The 16,756-nt window shown below is 37.5% G+C and overlaps 1 protein-coding gene and 1 pseudogene across 2 annotated transcripts; one reads left to right on the top strand and one right to left on the bottom strand.

Annotated features, from left to right (window-relative positions):
• Positions 1–4,206: 4,206 nt before the first annotated feature.
• LOC112281592 (MLO-like protein 11) lies at positions 4,207–8,587 on the top strand. Its single transcript, XM_073533298.2, is given in 14 exon segments — positions 4,207–4,476; positions 4,706–4,763; positions 4,940–5,199; positions 5,315–5,431; positions 5,553–5,616; positions 5,754–5,908; positions 6,029–6,114; positions 6,276–6,325; positions 6,459–6,499; positions 6,617–6,796; positions 6,915–6,950; positions 7,092–7,162; positions 7,312–7,372; positions 7,534–8,587. Coding segments are annotated over 14 exon segments (1,707 nt in total). The 5' UTR covers positions 4,207–4,344; the 3' UTR covers positions 7,930–8,587.
• Positions 8,588–10,105: 1,518 nt separating this feature from the next.
• On the bottom strand, positions 10,106–16,423 carry LOC112281591 (uncharacterized; annotated as a pseudogene). The gene is made up of 15 exons (XR_016502769.1): positions 16,381–16,423; positions 16,189–16,250; positions 14,744–14,827; positions 14,179–14,242; positions 13,804–13,973; positions 13,235–13,369; positions 12,925–13,063; positions 12,549–12,635; positions 12,241–12,369; positions 11,886–12,032; positions 11,663–11,737; positions 11,272–11,373; positions 10,952–11,122; positions 10,642–10,720; positions 10,106–10,358 (listed from the first exon to the last, which is right to left on the bottom strand). The product of XR_016502769.1 is annotated as an uncharacterized LOC112281591 (transcript).
• Between the last annotated feature and the right edge of the window lie 333 nt (positions 16,424–16,756).

Raw genomic sequence — 16,756 nt, 5'->3', positions numbered from 1 at the left:
CTATTAAAATTAGCATTTAAAAGCCATAGTAGCAAAATAATATTCAATATTATTAAAATCTTATTTAATCCTATCATTTTAAGACTTTCGTAGTTGAAAAGATATAATCTATTTATAAATTAGAGGTTTTATGATGTTGAATTTTCTATAGAATTTCTTAAAATAAAACCTATATTTTTCAATAGAATAGGCTCATAAGAGCTTATTTATTCCAATTGATGTCACAAGCTAATTATCTAAAATTAGATGCATAAACTAAAACAAAACATGATACTTGACATAATGAGTGAATCTTTATTGCCATCCATCAAACCTTATCATATATTTCAAATATCATATGGTAATATGATTATATGGTAAAAAAAATTTAAAAATGGATGTTATTACAGAAGAACCTAATAGAAAGATGTAATAAAAAAATAATAAAAAAATTATTTTAATACTTTTTTTTATAAAAGAAACTTCTATTTACTTTACAAAGGTATAAATGAGCCAAATCAAAATAAATAAGATAAAAAAATTAATATAAGCATATTTAAGAAAAAATTGATAATAGATTAAAGTAAATAGAGATTTAATTGAATGATTAGATTGAAGCATATGAAAGTCAATTGAGTGATTAGATTGAAGCATATGAGTGTCAATTGAATAATTAGATTGAAGCATATGAGTGTCAATTGAATGATAAGACTGAAGCATATGAGTGACAATTGAGTGATTAAATTAAAGCATATGAGTATTTTTGCAGATTATAGTCTTGAAAATTTGAGATTTAAGGTCAATAAGTGATTTTGAGATCTAGCAATATTTGCTAGTTGAATTGAAGCAAAATTTAGAGAACTTACTTAAGACTTAAATGTCTATTCATGATCCAATTTTTGAAGCAATTGAATGGTTCAAAAAAAAAAAATGGTGTTGAAAGATCAACATTTGAATTGGAAAAAGAGGGCAATCAATGATAGAGATGCTTTGAAAACTTTTCTTATAATTAATAAGTCCAATTCTTTTCAAACTTTTTGTGCTTATTAATTTCTTATTGATTGAAGTTTGGATAAAATTTTTAGTCAAGATCTATAATTAAATTAATATTCATTAAGGTTTCAAATAGATATAGTAATTAATTAAAATTTACTTGAGATTTTATTGGAATTATTTAGGATTTTGGATTTCATTAGGATTTAGTCTAAAATTATGGTTTAGGATTTGTTTAAGATTTTTCTAGGATTAAGGATTTTATGAGGATTTTATTAGGATTTCATTTAGGATTTAATTAAGATTTAAAAGAATTTCAATTATGGTTCAACTTAGAATTTGATCTTGAATTTGGTTAAGATTCATTAGAATTTTGATTAGGATTAAGCTAAGATTGGTTGATATTTATTTAAGATTTATTTAGAATTTTTACTTTAATATTTTTTAAGATTCTTAACAATTTCTTTATAAAATTTCTATTTGTAATTTTTTTTAAGATTATTATCATTTCTTTAAGGTTTTATTTTTATATTTTTTAAAAAATAATTAACATCTTTTTTTGAAGTTAAATTATAATTTTTTTGTGTTTCTTTTGTGACTTCTTTTGAATTTATTTTTATTGATTAAAGTATGATGAAATTATTAAAGATTTCTTGAAGATTATTTAAAATTCTATTGGACTTGGTGGAATTGTTGTTGTATTTCTATTTATCTTTCATAGCTAGGTACTTGGTGCATTCTCAAGTAAGAATTTATATAATACAACACCACAAATGCTTCTAAAAAAGCTTCAAAGTTACTCAAGATTGGAGATTTTTTTTCAAATAACAAAGCAAACCAAGATAAGGCTTGTCATGTGAACAAGGTTCTAACTAAACCAACTTGTGACTCCTTTATTGGATAGTGCTCAAGTAGTGAAAAAGTTACCAATCAAATTTAATTAAAAAATCCTTAAAACTTGGAGCATGTACCATCAAACTTTTCTGAAAGACCAATTCAAGACTCCTTATATTATTGAATAAGTAAATTTTTTCCTTGAAGTATAAATGCCATTTCTTCTTTAGATATAGAAGCTTAAGGAAGTCAATGCATCATATGTTAAATTTCTCTATGTCTTATATCACTATAAAATCTTTCAAAAAAATCTTCAATTTAAGCAATTCTATAAGATAAAGCATTCAATGAATTCATGATAGCATCTAACTTAGATTCAATAGATTTACTCATACTAAAATCTTTTTTTTCAACCATCTTGAAAGAAAATAAAATAAAAATAAACAATATCAATTTAAAAGAGGATAATTTGCAATCTCTAAAGTACTTAAATGCCTTCAAAAAGAGGAATAATCTACTTTCTATTAAGAAGAATCAAGCTCTATTATTGATAAAAGAGCAATCTCAACAAATTGTCATGGATACATTATATAAAAGACCAAACAAGAAGTTGAATAGAAGAATATCAATAAGAAAGTTAGTATGAATTTGATTAAACTAGACGAGTATAAAATCAATACCAAGAGAAGTGAGCTAGAGTTCTAAGAGACATGTTGTTAAAATTGAGGATCTCCTCTGCCTTGACTCCAATGTATACAAGGTATTAAGAAGCTTCTTAAGAAGTTTTTATATTGCTTGGAGACGAAGCAATTTTAAGATCCTCTTTGGATAACTTTCTTAAATTTCTTAAATTTTTTTAGAATTTGCTAGAATATTTTATAATATTTTTAGAATCTTTTAGAATATTCTAAGAATATTTTTAAAATATTTTTAAAATCTTTTAAAATATTCTATGAATGTTTTTAAAAACTTCTTATTAGATGTCTATAACAAATCCTATTTCAATGGTGAAGTGACTACTTTAAATATTATTGACTCTATTCTATTACTATACTAATTTTTTTAATTTTCATAATTCATATCTTGTCTTTTTGTATGTTCTTATAATGATATTCTATTTTTATGTGCTAAAATAATATGATTTAGAATTCTAAAAAAGTCATTTAGACAAAAAAAAAAACAAAGGTTGTGCATTGACAAAAGTAATGATATTGAAAACATATCAATACAACACTATACTTGCACATGTGTATCTATTTACTATGTAGCCAAATTTTATGACTTTGAATATTCATTTGTATATATAAGTGCACGTGAAGATTCAATTTATTTTGAAATACTTGATCAATATTATTTGAACACAGATGTTAAAAATAATTTAACTTGAAAACTTAACCAAATACCAATAAATTCACCCAATTGCATTTCAAGTTCAGACAGTAACATGGGCAAAAGATTTTGAACCCCATTTTCTAATATTCAAACAATGTTTTGAGTCTCACAAAATTTTATCAGGTTAAAACAATTTTTAAATTTAAATACAACAGATGGAACACCCGTAAACGTAATCTACCGACGGAATGTCCAATAACGAAATACACGGACGGAATGTCCGACAACGTAATCCACCGACGGAATGTCCGACAACGTAATCCACCGACGGAATGTCCGACAACGTAATCCACCGACGGAATGTCCAACAACGAAATACACGGTCGGAATGTCCGACAACGTAATCACCGACGGAATGTCCGACAACGTAATCACCGACGGAATGTCCATCAACGAAATACTCTGTCGGAATGTCTGTTAATGACGTCGACGGACGTGATGCTCGGTGACCAACATCGACGAATGGGTGGGATCGGGTCAGAGTGTATGGGGATCGGAGCGCATAGCCAGCGGCGGATCAGAGCTAGGACTGGTAGGAAACGGCAGCGTGGTTTTTAGATTGGTCCGTAGGAGTAGAGCAACATAGTGGCGACCTGGTCAGCGTCTGTCAGTCCACGCTCCCGATGGCTGTATCCCGGCCCGCCCGCCTCGCGCATCGACATCTGACACAGTGAGAATTTGCATCGCTCGTCACTAGTCTGCGACACACGCTAGTTGCATTGACTGCCCCAGCTCGGGAGATGTTATGGAGAAGACTGGCTTCATCACAAGTGGCATCATATACAAAGCTTCTAGCTGAGTGTGTTTATTGTCGTTCGACTGCACTGTGGGATTTCGGGAAGCGGAACTGGCGCTGTTGTGTTCTGACTTGAGACTTGCACTGGAGTGTCAGCTGGTGACGAAACGGCGAAGGAAGTGCCGAGAGAGGTTCTTGTGAGATCTTGATCGTAGTTGGCGAGAAACTGGTGTTTAGGGCAAGGTCGCAACGATGCGACAGTGCAACCTGCAGTCTTGGTTTACTGAATCTGTTGTTGTGGTTAGTGGTTCCTTCAGCTGGTCATCTGAGCACGAGAGTGTGTAGGTTGGATTGAGGAGCTGGAGAGGTGGTCTGAGGTGACGAGGAATTTCCTAGGCTGATTATTCAACATGGCCGGTGACGCTGCGGATGAAGACGAGAGGTCACTGGAGTTCACTCCCACATGGGCTCTGGCTGTCGTTAGCAGCATGTTCGTCGTCATCGGCTTCGTCGTCTAACGTACGTTGCACCAATTTGGTCACGTAAGTCTCACACTATCTTGTGGGTAGCACTCATTTTGCATGAACTCATGGTGAACACGCCAGGTAGGAACCATGCCCTAGTTTTGAATTGTGGAGCCTGTAAATTTCCGGCTGTCAAGCTTCTCACCACAAACCAAGCATGCACGGGCATATTTGGTTCCGCTTTCTTGTGAACACCATTTCGTGTTATTGTTAGACTAAGAAATGTGGGTGATTATTCTCGTTGCAGTACTTGCTTAAAACCAAGCGAAAGCCACTGTTTGAAGCACTGCAAAAGATTAAAGATGGTAAGTAATGATGGATCTCTACAGCATTGATATTTTGCGTCTAAAGTATCAGTAGTTACTTCGACGAGCTAGTGTCCTCTTTCTTTTCATCGACTTCACAGTATCATTGATACGTGATGGAACTGTAGCAACTGACAATAGTCTGCAATGCTGGAATTGAATTTTGGCCATCGCAGAGCTTATGCTGGTGGGATTCATTTCCTTGACCCTGACCGTCTTGGAAAACCCCGTTTCAAAAATTTGTATCCGGTCTGCCTTGTTCAATAAATGGACTCCTTGCAAGGTTCCAATGGACAGCCATGATACACATGAGGGGTCAAAAAAATTTGTTCAATGGCCCAAACCGTCAGATTTCGCGTCCTCCGCATTAGGACACCATGGCCACGGGAGAAGGCTCTTGGCCTCCGAAACAAGTGATAGCTTTCACTGTCCCGCGGTATGCAATACACTATACCTCTTTGCCTCAATAGCAGTACAATGCTTTATAAAGCATCATCTCTTTAATGAGTTGAATCTCGTAGTTGATCGATCTGAACTGGTGTCTGTCCCAGGACTTCGAGCCATTCGTCTCTAAACATAGCCTTCATCAACTTCATATCTTCATCTTTGTTCTCGCGGGAGTTCATGTCGTTTACTCACGTCTTACTATGGCTCTTGCTCTTTCCAAGGTAACAATGAGGCCAACATACCTTGTACTTGCATCATGCCCCATTGTCGATGATCCTTAGCCTCACTCATCATTTAACCTTTACTCACAAATATGATTTTTCCGGAATCTCAATATTTCAGGTTTACAGCTGGAAAAAATGGGAAAAGCAAGCTCTGGAGTCAACGTCTCCCGAAGACATCGCAGGTGCAGATCATGATACTCCAAACCCACATTGCAGAGTAGACAACTGCTGCACTGATTTCCCAAGTTTTCGTTTTGTAGACTGCGATACAACAAGCGATACTTAAATTTCATGATCCTGACTGCAGAATTTGTTTCAGACAACGTTAGCTACACTAGACAGTAAACATTTATCAAGTACCATACATCTAAGCCATGGAGTAAATCCAGATTAATTGTATGGGTGGTCTGCTTTTTCCAACAATTTCACATTCCTCGCTCTGACTACCTCACGCTCCGCTTAAGCTTCATCACTGTGAGTAGACTGCAGTTGTTTAATCGTAGTAGGAATGTTTGTGAGCGACGCTGTTAATTTGAAATTTGAATACTCCTTCTCAATGATATTGATATTTGCCTTGGTGATGCGCATTCACAGACACACAACCTGCCATACAAGTACAATTTTCATAGTTACATGATTCGGAGCATGGAGAATGAGTTTGAAACTATTGTGGGAATAAGGTAAAGTTTCTCCTTACTCTGTACTTATTGTACACGACAAAATGTGTTGCAAATAGGTCTGATTCAATTGAGCTTATCTTTCACAAAAAAGGAATGTGGATTAATAAGGACAACTGGATCTTGGTCTAATATTGGTCTGGCTTGCATGGTTTTTGCTGCAGTGCTTGGCTGTGGGCGTCTGTTATTGCTTTCTTGCTTGTCAACGTTGACGGTACCACACAAAACCAAATGCTTCAACTACTTGAAACCCATTCCTGCGGCTGCAAGTTACCCTAGAATGATTGATAGGTGTCCGGGATAGTGAATAGTAGCTAAATTCTACCTTATGTGTCCTTCGCTCGCAGGCGTAACACTATATTTCTGGGCATCGTTTGTTCCTGTTGTGGTGAGTGAGAAGTTCTTTTTATTTTTGCTGTAAAATTTTCGTTGAAATTTTTTTTGCTTTCCTGTGAGGTTCTCTTTAGAGCTTTATAGACTGAATTTAAAACTTTGTGATGGGCAGGTGGTTCTGGCTATAGGCATGAAGCTGCAACACATCGTTGCAACCCTAGCATTGGAGACTTCCCCTAATGGGGCTGTGCCAGGGCATTTTGTCGGTGCATTGCTCAAACCTCGTGATCAATTATTTTGGTTTAATCGACCGAAGCTCCTACTCCATGTCATCCACCTGGTTCTCTTTCAAGTACGTTTACACTTTGAGGAACCAGTTGCACATCATCATTAGCGAATGCACATTCTAGATTCGCATTTTTAGGTTTCCCCATCACATCCCTTAACCCTCAATCGCCTGTGACTTGCAGAATGCTTATGAGTTGGCAACATTCGTCTGGCATGTGGTACGTTCCTTAAACTAATTCCAACAATCGTACACCCAATCCTCGCATCTACAAACCTCTCTAAGTTTCACAAGCATCTCACAAAGAAGAGTGTATCGAGAAAACTTCTAAAGTATTAATTTCCTCGTCTGATACTTGCAGACGCAATTCGGTTTTCACTCCTGTCTTTTGGAGCAGGACAAGTGGTTCGTGTATGTGCGCCTTGCAATCGGGTAGGCATTCATCAATGTGCTCTTTTAGACATTAGTTGATCTCCTAGGTACAACACACTAGAGTTCAAAAGAATATTAACTAAAACTCAACGACCTTAAAAAGACATGGTGGTTTGCTTTCAATACTGATGCTGCCAATTGCTGTACAGGTTGATTGTGCAGCTTGCTTGTAGCTTCAGCACATTGCCACTGTATGCTCTTGTGTCTCAGGTTAGCCACCAACCCTAAACCCTAAAACCATGATTGAATTCATGAGAACTAGGAATTTCGCTTATCATTTCGCTAGTGAGTGCAACGACCGGGTCTTTACCTAGAAGCATTGATTGCTCCCCATGATCTCTGCTGATTGAAATCTAGTGGCAACTGAGCAGATGGGCACCCATTTTAAGAAGGCTGTGGTACCAATTCGAGTGAACCGAGTCCTCCACGTCTGGCACAAGGACGCCAAAAAAAGACTCAAACTGGGTTCTCATGGAGTTTCCAGCGACGGATCCGAAAGGTCCAACACCAGCTCCGGCAGCCGGAGTCGCAGCAAGCTTACTGTTGTGGAAGAACGGATTCGAAGCATCCGCGAGGACTCGCTATCTGGTGGATCTGGTGGGGACTTATCCTCACCGATGTCGGTGATCATGGAAGAAGGCTCATTAAGCCCTGAAGATAGAACAGCAACCAGTTCACATTCATGGAAGATCGGCGTGGCATCCTCCTCTCAACCAGCGATCAGCTCACCACCCTCGACGACGTTCCAGAACGTGTGGGACCGCTGAATGCAACGGAAGTCGAGCTCGGGAAGACGTAAGTTGGCAAGAGTCGATGCTATAGGGCTGCAGATCGACAACTCCAAAGAGCAACAGCAGGGAGTCCCACCCTCCACTCCTGGCTCCGAGCTCCGGCGTCGAGTGGCTCACAACGATGCAGTTGCTGCTGCAGATGTACCGCCTCTGCAAGTCCACACCACCACCCCCCATACCCAATTCTCTCCCAGACAACCATGAGGTGCCAAATCACTCCAAATCTGCAGCTGGTCCATGCTCCAGCACACTCTGCAACTCCCTGAGCCCGGATCAGTCCAGCCCATAAACATATCCCTGCTTCTTCTGATCAATCCACCAGCCACTTACAAGCGAAACTTGATGAATATTACTGATCAGATTTCTCGTCAATTCTCGTGCTTTGAGTTTGGCTCTGGTGCAGTTAGCGGATCGATATCTTGTAGAAAGATCGGACCCAGTATATCAGGTTCTGTTATCAGATCTTTGTTGTTACGGCGGCTGTTTCTGTATGCTTGTGAAGCGGTGATGCTTCAATCAGGTCGAGTGATCTCATTTGAAACGTGGCAGCTAAGTTGTGAGGTTTTGGTAGTTGAGAATTCAACTGTGTTGTCGGAGACACAATTTTTTTTAGCTCTGGTGGCAGTTGATCGTTTCTCCTGGTGTATTCTAATTCCATCTTGTAACAAAATTGTGCACATTCATTGACTATTGAAACAGGGGGGAGGGGAGGGTTTTGAAATTTACTTGGATCCTCAAATTCCTTGCTGCGTAATATTCTAAGGTGTCCTTCGAAATGGAATAAACAAAATATTATAATCATGAAAACATGCACTTGGAAAAACACAAGACTTGTGATTAACCTCTGAGTTTTTTAACTCTCTAAAAAATTACTCTATTTTACACACACTAGTCTATATTTATATATATGTATATATACAATGCAAATAATGGCTGTATCTTTGCACATTTAATCTTTTTTATTATAAATTAGTCTTTTTAATAATGTTCATATTTACACCTATATAAATATACAATAATTATTTTTATATTCATATATGCTTCAAAAACTATCAAAGGTCATAATAAATAAATAAAAATATTTTTAAATTTGATATTTAGCATAAAAAATAGAATGTATTTTTTCTTACATAGCATGATTAGTTTTTTCTCTTAAATTTGTGATAAGTCCACTTTAAGGTTCTTTATGCCTAAAAGCCCACTTTGAAAACCTATAGTACAAAAGTCTTACAAAGAGCTTCTGCATAATAAAATAAAAAATAAAAAAACAAAACAAAACAAAACAAAATCTCATTTGATATTAATACTTTAGTTTATATCTTTGTTATGACAATTATGACAATAATAATAAAAATTAACAATAATTTTACATAAAATCTTGTATTTTTGTAAAAATCATCTCTTTGAGGTCTTTTTACTTAAAAAAGAAAGTGAGATGCAATAATTTTTAAATCCTTTAATTGATTAAAATTAAGAGGTGTCATTTAGTTGCTTCATAGCAAGAAAAATCAACTAAAAGGTTCTATAGAATAAAATAAATTATTACAAATTTACAAAAAATAACTATTAAAAAAATTGTCATAATTATTAAAACCAAGGTATAAGTTAATATATTTTGGCCTACAATAATGAATGATCTGGTTTATTTTGTGGCTTTTTCTTAATTTATACTCTATCCAAGAGCTAACACTTCCAAAAGAGAGATTCTTTTCACTAAATAGAAACCTTGTAAGGCTTTTGTGTCCTGACTTTTCAAAGTGGGCTTTCACATGTAAATATCCTTGAAGTGGACCTACCACAAATTCTAGGAGACAACACTAATTTTTCTAGGTAGGAAAAAATGCATTCCATCTCATCTTTTCCTTTTAGAATTATTGGAATAATCCCCTTAAGAATAAAGTCAACTAAGTAAAACTGCTCAATTTCAGCTAATCACAAAATGAAAAAGTTGTGACTTTTGACCTACTTTATAAGATGTGTTGATTTAAAAATGTTAATATGAAAGGTCTAAGAATACCGTTTTTGAAAATAGGTAACAATTTAGTAGCTAAACTAAAATAGGGTTTGATAGAAATGTTATGCAATGGCCTGTTGCAAGTTTTGATGCCCACTGTGGGAACTTTACAACTCTGACAAACATTTTCACTGCTAGTACATTAAGTGCCCTTTTCATATTTTTTTTTTATTCACAAACATTGCAACAAGAATAAACTCCTGAACAGTCATCGAGTAACCCACAAGTTCAAATGCTGGCTACATTTTATAGTTGATAGCTGATCATGAGGTAGATATTACACGTTAGGCAATTACCAACCTTACAAGCGAAAACCTTAAGCTACAAAGAAATGATGATATACTTCATTTATGCCGTTCCATGGAACTTCTTGCCAGCTTCTACAGCACCCCTGCAAGCATTAGAATGTATTTTGTTTAAGCAGTAGAAAAAATTCAGCAGACTATAGCTAATGACCGAATGAGGGATCAGCTACTGATAACGAGAAAGGGATGATTTTTAGAGCAAACCCAGCAAAAAATAGCTCCTCAACTAAAGATAGAAGTGTAAAGAAGTAACAGTCAATTATTAATAACCCTCATAAAAAGAACCAGTAAAGGAAGACATCATGAAATAATACCAGAAATAAAAAAGTGCATTCAACAAATGAGGATCTGCATGAGTCTTCAACTTACTTAAAAGCTTCAATCATCTCCTTATTGCTGGGATCAAGTTTACACCACAATAGAAGGCATCTGCAGCCTCATCAAATCTCTGCACCAGAACATGCGTACACTGACTGTCACCTTCACCGCACAAAAACCTAAAATCTACATTATCAAGCCATGCAAGAAGGTTGAGTGAACCAAATCAAACATGTGAAACGACTGTTGTTGGAAACCACAGCATAAAAGTAACAGGTATTTTCCGACATTGCAAGTGCATATTTATAAGTGCTGTAAAGAAGGAAAAAAATAAATAAATAAAAATAAAAAATAAACGAACCTGAAGTAGTAGCAACGCAGATCCTTCACGAAAGCAAGGTTTGGACCACTCTGGGTCCAAAGCTCTAGCTACTTTGGCATCAGCCAAAGCCTGTTCGGGCTGCCCTGAACGAATCCAACACACGCTACGATTCGACAAAGATACGGCATTTGTTGGATCGAAGTGCCTTGCCTGCGTCACGCCATAAACTTTCCCCATGACATTGAGGAAACCACTGTCTAGTGACAATTCAACAGTCGAAACGTAGATAACTACACCTGAAAATATGTTATCACGCAGAAAGCAAGAATTAAAAAAATATTAAAAGCAGTGAAACAGACCTGAGTGTACGCATCAACAGCAAGCATGAAATCCTGCTTCTTGAAAGCTTCATCACCTCGAGCTTTTGCTTCTGCAGCTTTCTTCTTCATCTCAGCTGAGACCTGTGTAAGATTAATACACTCAATAAAGAAGCAAGCCATTGGCTCATTAAAAGCGACTAGTCGAAGGTTCTGAAACTGTGAAAATGGTACATAAATGACCACATGAACTTATTCGGATCCAAGATTGCTTGGTATCTCACAACACTCACAGCCAAGGAACAATAACATGAAGTATACTTACAAAAGGATTCTAATGATAGCAATAGGTCGTAGTCAAATACAAATGCAAGAGATGTGAGAGTTCAGTGTTATCCGGTTCAAACATCCGCAACTACAGGCAAAATCATACCTCAATTTTCATACGTCCATTAGCCTGGGCGGTTTTGGCTTTTTCATCAGCCTCTTTTAATCTTCGGTATTCAGCCTGATGAGAGAAGAAGTAAAATACGCCAACACCGAGTAAGAATGTAAGCAGATTTACATAGTGAAGAATCCATATTTGGACTTCTAGGCTGCAATACAGAGTTCTGGAAACCTGAAAAAAGTCATGTTTATCCCGGGCAGTGACGTACCTCTTCCTCAGCAGCTAGTTTCTGTGCATGAGACAGGACACCGTCAACAGTCCAATCCTTGATGGCGGGATCAAGCGTTGTAATAGGCAACAATTTTTCCACTACGGATCGAGACTCTTTTGCAGCGAATATGGGCTTTGCCTTGTCCTGTATCAAAACTTCTCCCACTCTATTCAATATGCAACCGGTAAGCTTAATACGTATCAAGCCAAATACCCACCGATAATTCATAGAGCATAATCTTCACCAACCTTATCAGGTTCTTAAGGAAAAACTCAATACAGGGAGCAGAAATACAAGATGAGGAACATGTTTGTAGATTTTTGTTTTAAAAATTGAAGCCAGTGTTACACACATCATCGACAGCATCGGGATTCGCTCCAGCAGCAAGAAGACAATCCACCATTCGCTCGTTACCGTGGTCTGCGGCAACATGAAGTGGAGTAACTCCTCCCATGGCACTTGCATTAATATTTGCTCCATTCTGCAGAATATGAACATTCGCGTAGGTGCGATACGATGCATCTGAGTATTAGAATTATTATTACACCGTACCCGCAGTATTACAGTACCACCCAGTGAACAGCTCCTCTCACAAAACTAGTATGGTGCTATTGTTGCATGGACAAAGTGGAGGCTTTTAACGTGAATCAATTCAAGTACCTTTAGCAAGAGCTCCACACTCTCAGTTATTCCTGCGGCAGCTGCTGTCACCAGAGCGGTCACATCATCATCTGTAGCTGCATTGGGCTTCAAATTGAACAATAAAATCATGTTATTTTCAATAGAGCAACGTGAACCAGATCATTAGTTTGAAAACAAGTAGGCACTTCGAGAAACTCTAACCCCACATTTTGCAATATCTGAGCTATGGCATAATAAGCAGCAATAACAAGCTCTCTGGTTCAGTGAAGTTTTGAGCGAATTAAAGCACAGAAGTAAAACTTGACAATCACATGAAGATTATAGCTGAAACTGTGAGGACCCTTATTAAAGATTCAAAATAGACACATCACTTGTGTGACCTCGAGAGCTTTACATTAGCACCACTTTCAAGGAGGACTTTGACTGCTTTAGGATGATCATGGCCTGCGGCCCAGATGAGAGGAGAACCGGCGTCACTTGGGGAATCGACATCAACTCCTTTGCAACCAAGGCCTTGATCAATTCCATAGAACCTACGAAACATAGTGACACGCTAAACAAGTTTGTGGGCATGCAACAAGGATGAACCAGAGAAATTCTATAAAAGCAAGTTCTCTGACTAAGCAATTAAAACTTTCATGCCAGGAAAATAAAATAAAATATTTTGTTTTCCTCTAGAACATACTGCAAGGGCAGAAACAGACCTGTGCCAGCAGCATGATGAAGTACGCTTGGCTGGTTTTCACTAGGAGTGGCGCAAGCGTCTGCACCATGTTCAAGCAAATACAAAGAAAAGGAGGTGTGACCCTGCCTCGCTGCGTGTATAAGGGGAGTATCACCTGCATTATCATTCACAATAAATCACGCGATGTGAACCACATTTAGAACTATATGTTACGTGTACCTTCACACTCGTCACCCTTTGGACAAAGCGTTCAAGAAGTTCATGTACTTAATAGAACATAATAACGTTTTAAATGCACGTCTCAGACTGAGGTTATATTAAATAGAATTTTACTGCCGCCATATTCACTGGAAGTAGCATCAATGAGCAAAAAAGCCACTCAGCATCATAACTACTTTTTAAGTTGAGCATTACTGTGGATATACTGTGAATTCGGCACGAGTACAAAAGCTAACATTATCACAGATTCTTCAGAACATAAGTGCACCATTTCAAAACTCACATTCGAGTACATTGAACGGACTGTCGTGGTCAAATACTTCTCACCAATTACACGAACGTCAATAAAAACAGGTAAAGAATAGGTACCATCGTTATCTCTGGCGTCGACGGAAAGCTTCAGCTTATCAACCATGTATTTACAAAGCTCCTCACATCCACCACGGGCAGCGAAGTGCAAGGGCCACGTCCATTTCCGTCCTTCACAGCAGACAACGCTTGACGCAATCCGCTTCCATCATCCACCGTTCGAGCCACATCTGTGAAGTAATAGATTCCATAATTATATTTAAGGCTAAATGTAAATCTAGTAATCAGTTTCACAAGCGATCAGCTTAACTACGTTGCAAAGCAATCCAAATTGCAAGCAACGCTTCTGTTAGAAAAATTGAGCAGAATTTGCAGAGGAAAATTAGCCAAAAGAATCAAGATGAAAGATATAACTTCATTCATGTTAACACATACCTTTGAATGCTTGTACATTTCCATCACGTGCAGCACTCAACAGCTTTTGATACACTCTCACGAGCTGTGAAATCACACAATTGCACTATTGTCAAGTCACAACAACGGGAACAACTCTCATGACAATCTGAAACTTCAGCGCGACACAAGATAGACCAGGCAAGAACTAAACAGCTAGTGGAAAAAGACAAAGACTACAATCTTACCAAAGGTTTATACAAGTGATTGATACTAACACTCGAAACAAGCGTAGAAACCAAAAATTCTGTCACATTTACGAAGAAATCTAGCCCCGAATTCTCTCTTTCATGACAGGATATGCAAACCTGTCCGTAAAAGTGAACAGATCTCACCAACTGTTCTCACAGGTACGTCAACGCCTAAGATGCTGAAAGGGGACTAAAAATTCCCGCTCTACATGACATCCAGAGGCCTTTGCTTGAGAAACTTGAAGAAGAATAAAAAGATCTCAGTTAAGAAAATAAAATCCGATTGATGCATTAGTCATCAATGACCCACAATAGATTGCACAATTCCAACATAGATTTAAATCAAAGAGAAATACCAGAGAGTGCCGAAGCTGTGTCCTTAGGAGCAGACTTATCGGAGGCCGTGCTTCCAGACACAAGCGACTTCGTTTATTTCTTCCCTAAGCAAGAAAAAGTCATGCCACTAATCAGTATCAAATAATTGTTATTGACTTCTAGACAGTTGATGGGAACTCCTACCTCTTCCCTTACGTACCGCAGCGTGTCAGCATAGTTCCTTCTCAAATTATACGCGACAATGTGAGAAAGTGCACGGACAAAAATTCTATTCTGCACCGCGAATTCTAGCTTTCACATGCATCATTCTGAATTCTACTTGTGCAGGTGTCGTTCTTCTACAACTGGTGAAACCCTCCGTTCAAATATGTCCGTAATGGCTATCTGATATTTCCTCTTGCACAGTATGCCAAACAAGCAAGCAAGCATGAAAGAGAAGAGAGCAAAAATAAAAATAAATAAATAAATAAATAAAAAGCACAGCTTAGCATAGCATACTGACGAAATGCTATTAAGAAAAGGTCTTATATGATTCAAATTATATGAATTAATCTGTAATCAATTTATTGAAGCAGAAGGCAGTGGAATCACACCAGTCCTGCAACAATTCAGAAGGCATCACCAGCATAACCACTACGTCCTGTCTCTGAGAAAGAAAGATAATCCCATGCTCTGTGAATGCGTCTCGAAACTTCTAGCTCTAAGTGTATATTAGCAGAGAAAGTATTCGAAATACTGTTGAGAAAACATCTACTTGATTGCCTCAAAATGATTCTTAAACTTTTCATTACAAGTTTAAGACATTGGTTGCTTTACAACTATGAATTGTTCAAGTTTCCCATCTTCCATGCCCAGAGTTGTACTCTTCTCGAATATATTACACACCAAGCGCCACTAAGCAGAACAACGACAAACCAGCTTCCTACTGCAACACACTGTGTAAAAATTCACGTTGCATTCCTCCGCACAACGTCATGTAAATCCCAATGGTGCAGGAGTGAGCCTACAATCCTCATGATCAAACAACTCCTCGAGATATTCTAAACATAGTGCCACTTCAACTTGCATGAGCTCAGTCAGTGCACACATTCGTTTACCAACGCGTAGCGCAACACATTTTGGAATCAGGAGGAAACACCGTGCACGGCATTGTCCTCGTTTCAAAAATCAACCTCCTACCGCGAAACTCAACAAACCGAGACATAACATGAATCCAAGTAAACAGCACAAGGCCGCACAACACGAGCTGCAGAGCAACTCGCTTCTCTACAAGACAGAAATGGTCTCCGAAGAACATGAACCCGCTTCTCTCGGTTTCACTTAAACGTCAACATGCACACCAAGCCCACGGCATTCCTACCTGCTACTCTCCTGGCTCGATGAGCGTTCACGCAACAGAAAAATTGTAGCTAAGCAACCAGGCATTCGTCGCAAAAACGAAGAAGAAAGGCTGGACACAACTCACCGCAAGGAAGCAGAGAACATCGCCGCCTTGTCGTGAAGAAGTTGTGATCGAAGCAGAAGGGACTGGATAACCTTGAATCGCCGCAAGAGGCCTTGGTTGCGTCTACCTGCGGCGCCGCGAGAAGCCGCGCGTCCGTCAGCGGCTTCTCCTGTGCAATGAAGCTCTGGCGTTAAAAACCCTAGTTGCGTCCACCCACTCGAGTGCCACGCGGCACATTCCCATTAACCCATCCCATTCCTAATTCTCACCCTCTTGACACTTCTCAAAGTTCTTGATAAAATACAAAAATTGATAATTTATCGAAATTTTAAAAAATATAACATATATATATATATATATATATATGCTTTTCTTTTCTTTTCTTTTCACAGCAAGGGTTTTATCATTCAGTTTTTTTGTTAATAAAAATATATTTTTTATACTTAACACATTTTTAGATTGAATTTAAGTAGATGAATTGTAAAAGAAATTACTGATTATTGAATACAAATACGTTACTAATTCTTAACTAAAAATCTATATTCAAAATGTAAAAAAATAAAAGTTAAAGATGATTTTAATTTTTTTG

The sequence above is a fragment of the Physcomitrium patens genome, chromosome 4 (assembly GCF_059467195.1).
Source record: "Physcomitrium patens ecotype Gransden chromosome 4, ASM5946719v1, whole genome shotgun sequence".
Classification (NCBI taxonomy): Eukaryota; Viridiplantae; Streptophyta; class Bryopsida; order Funariales; family Funariaceae; genus Physcomitrium; species Physcomitrium patens.
The sequence above is the reverse complement of the archived record's forward strand: the minus strand, read 5'-3'. Positions and strand labels throughout refer to the sequence as shown.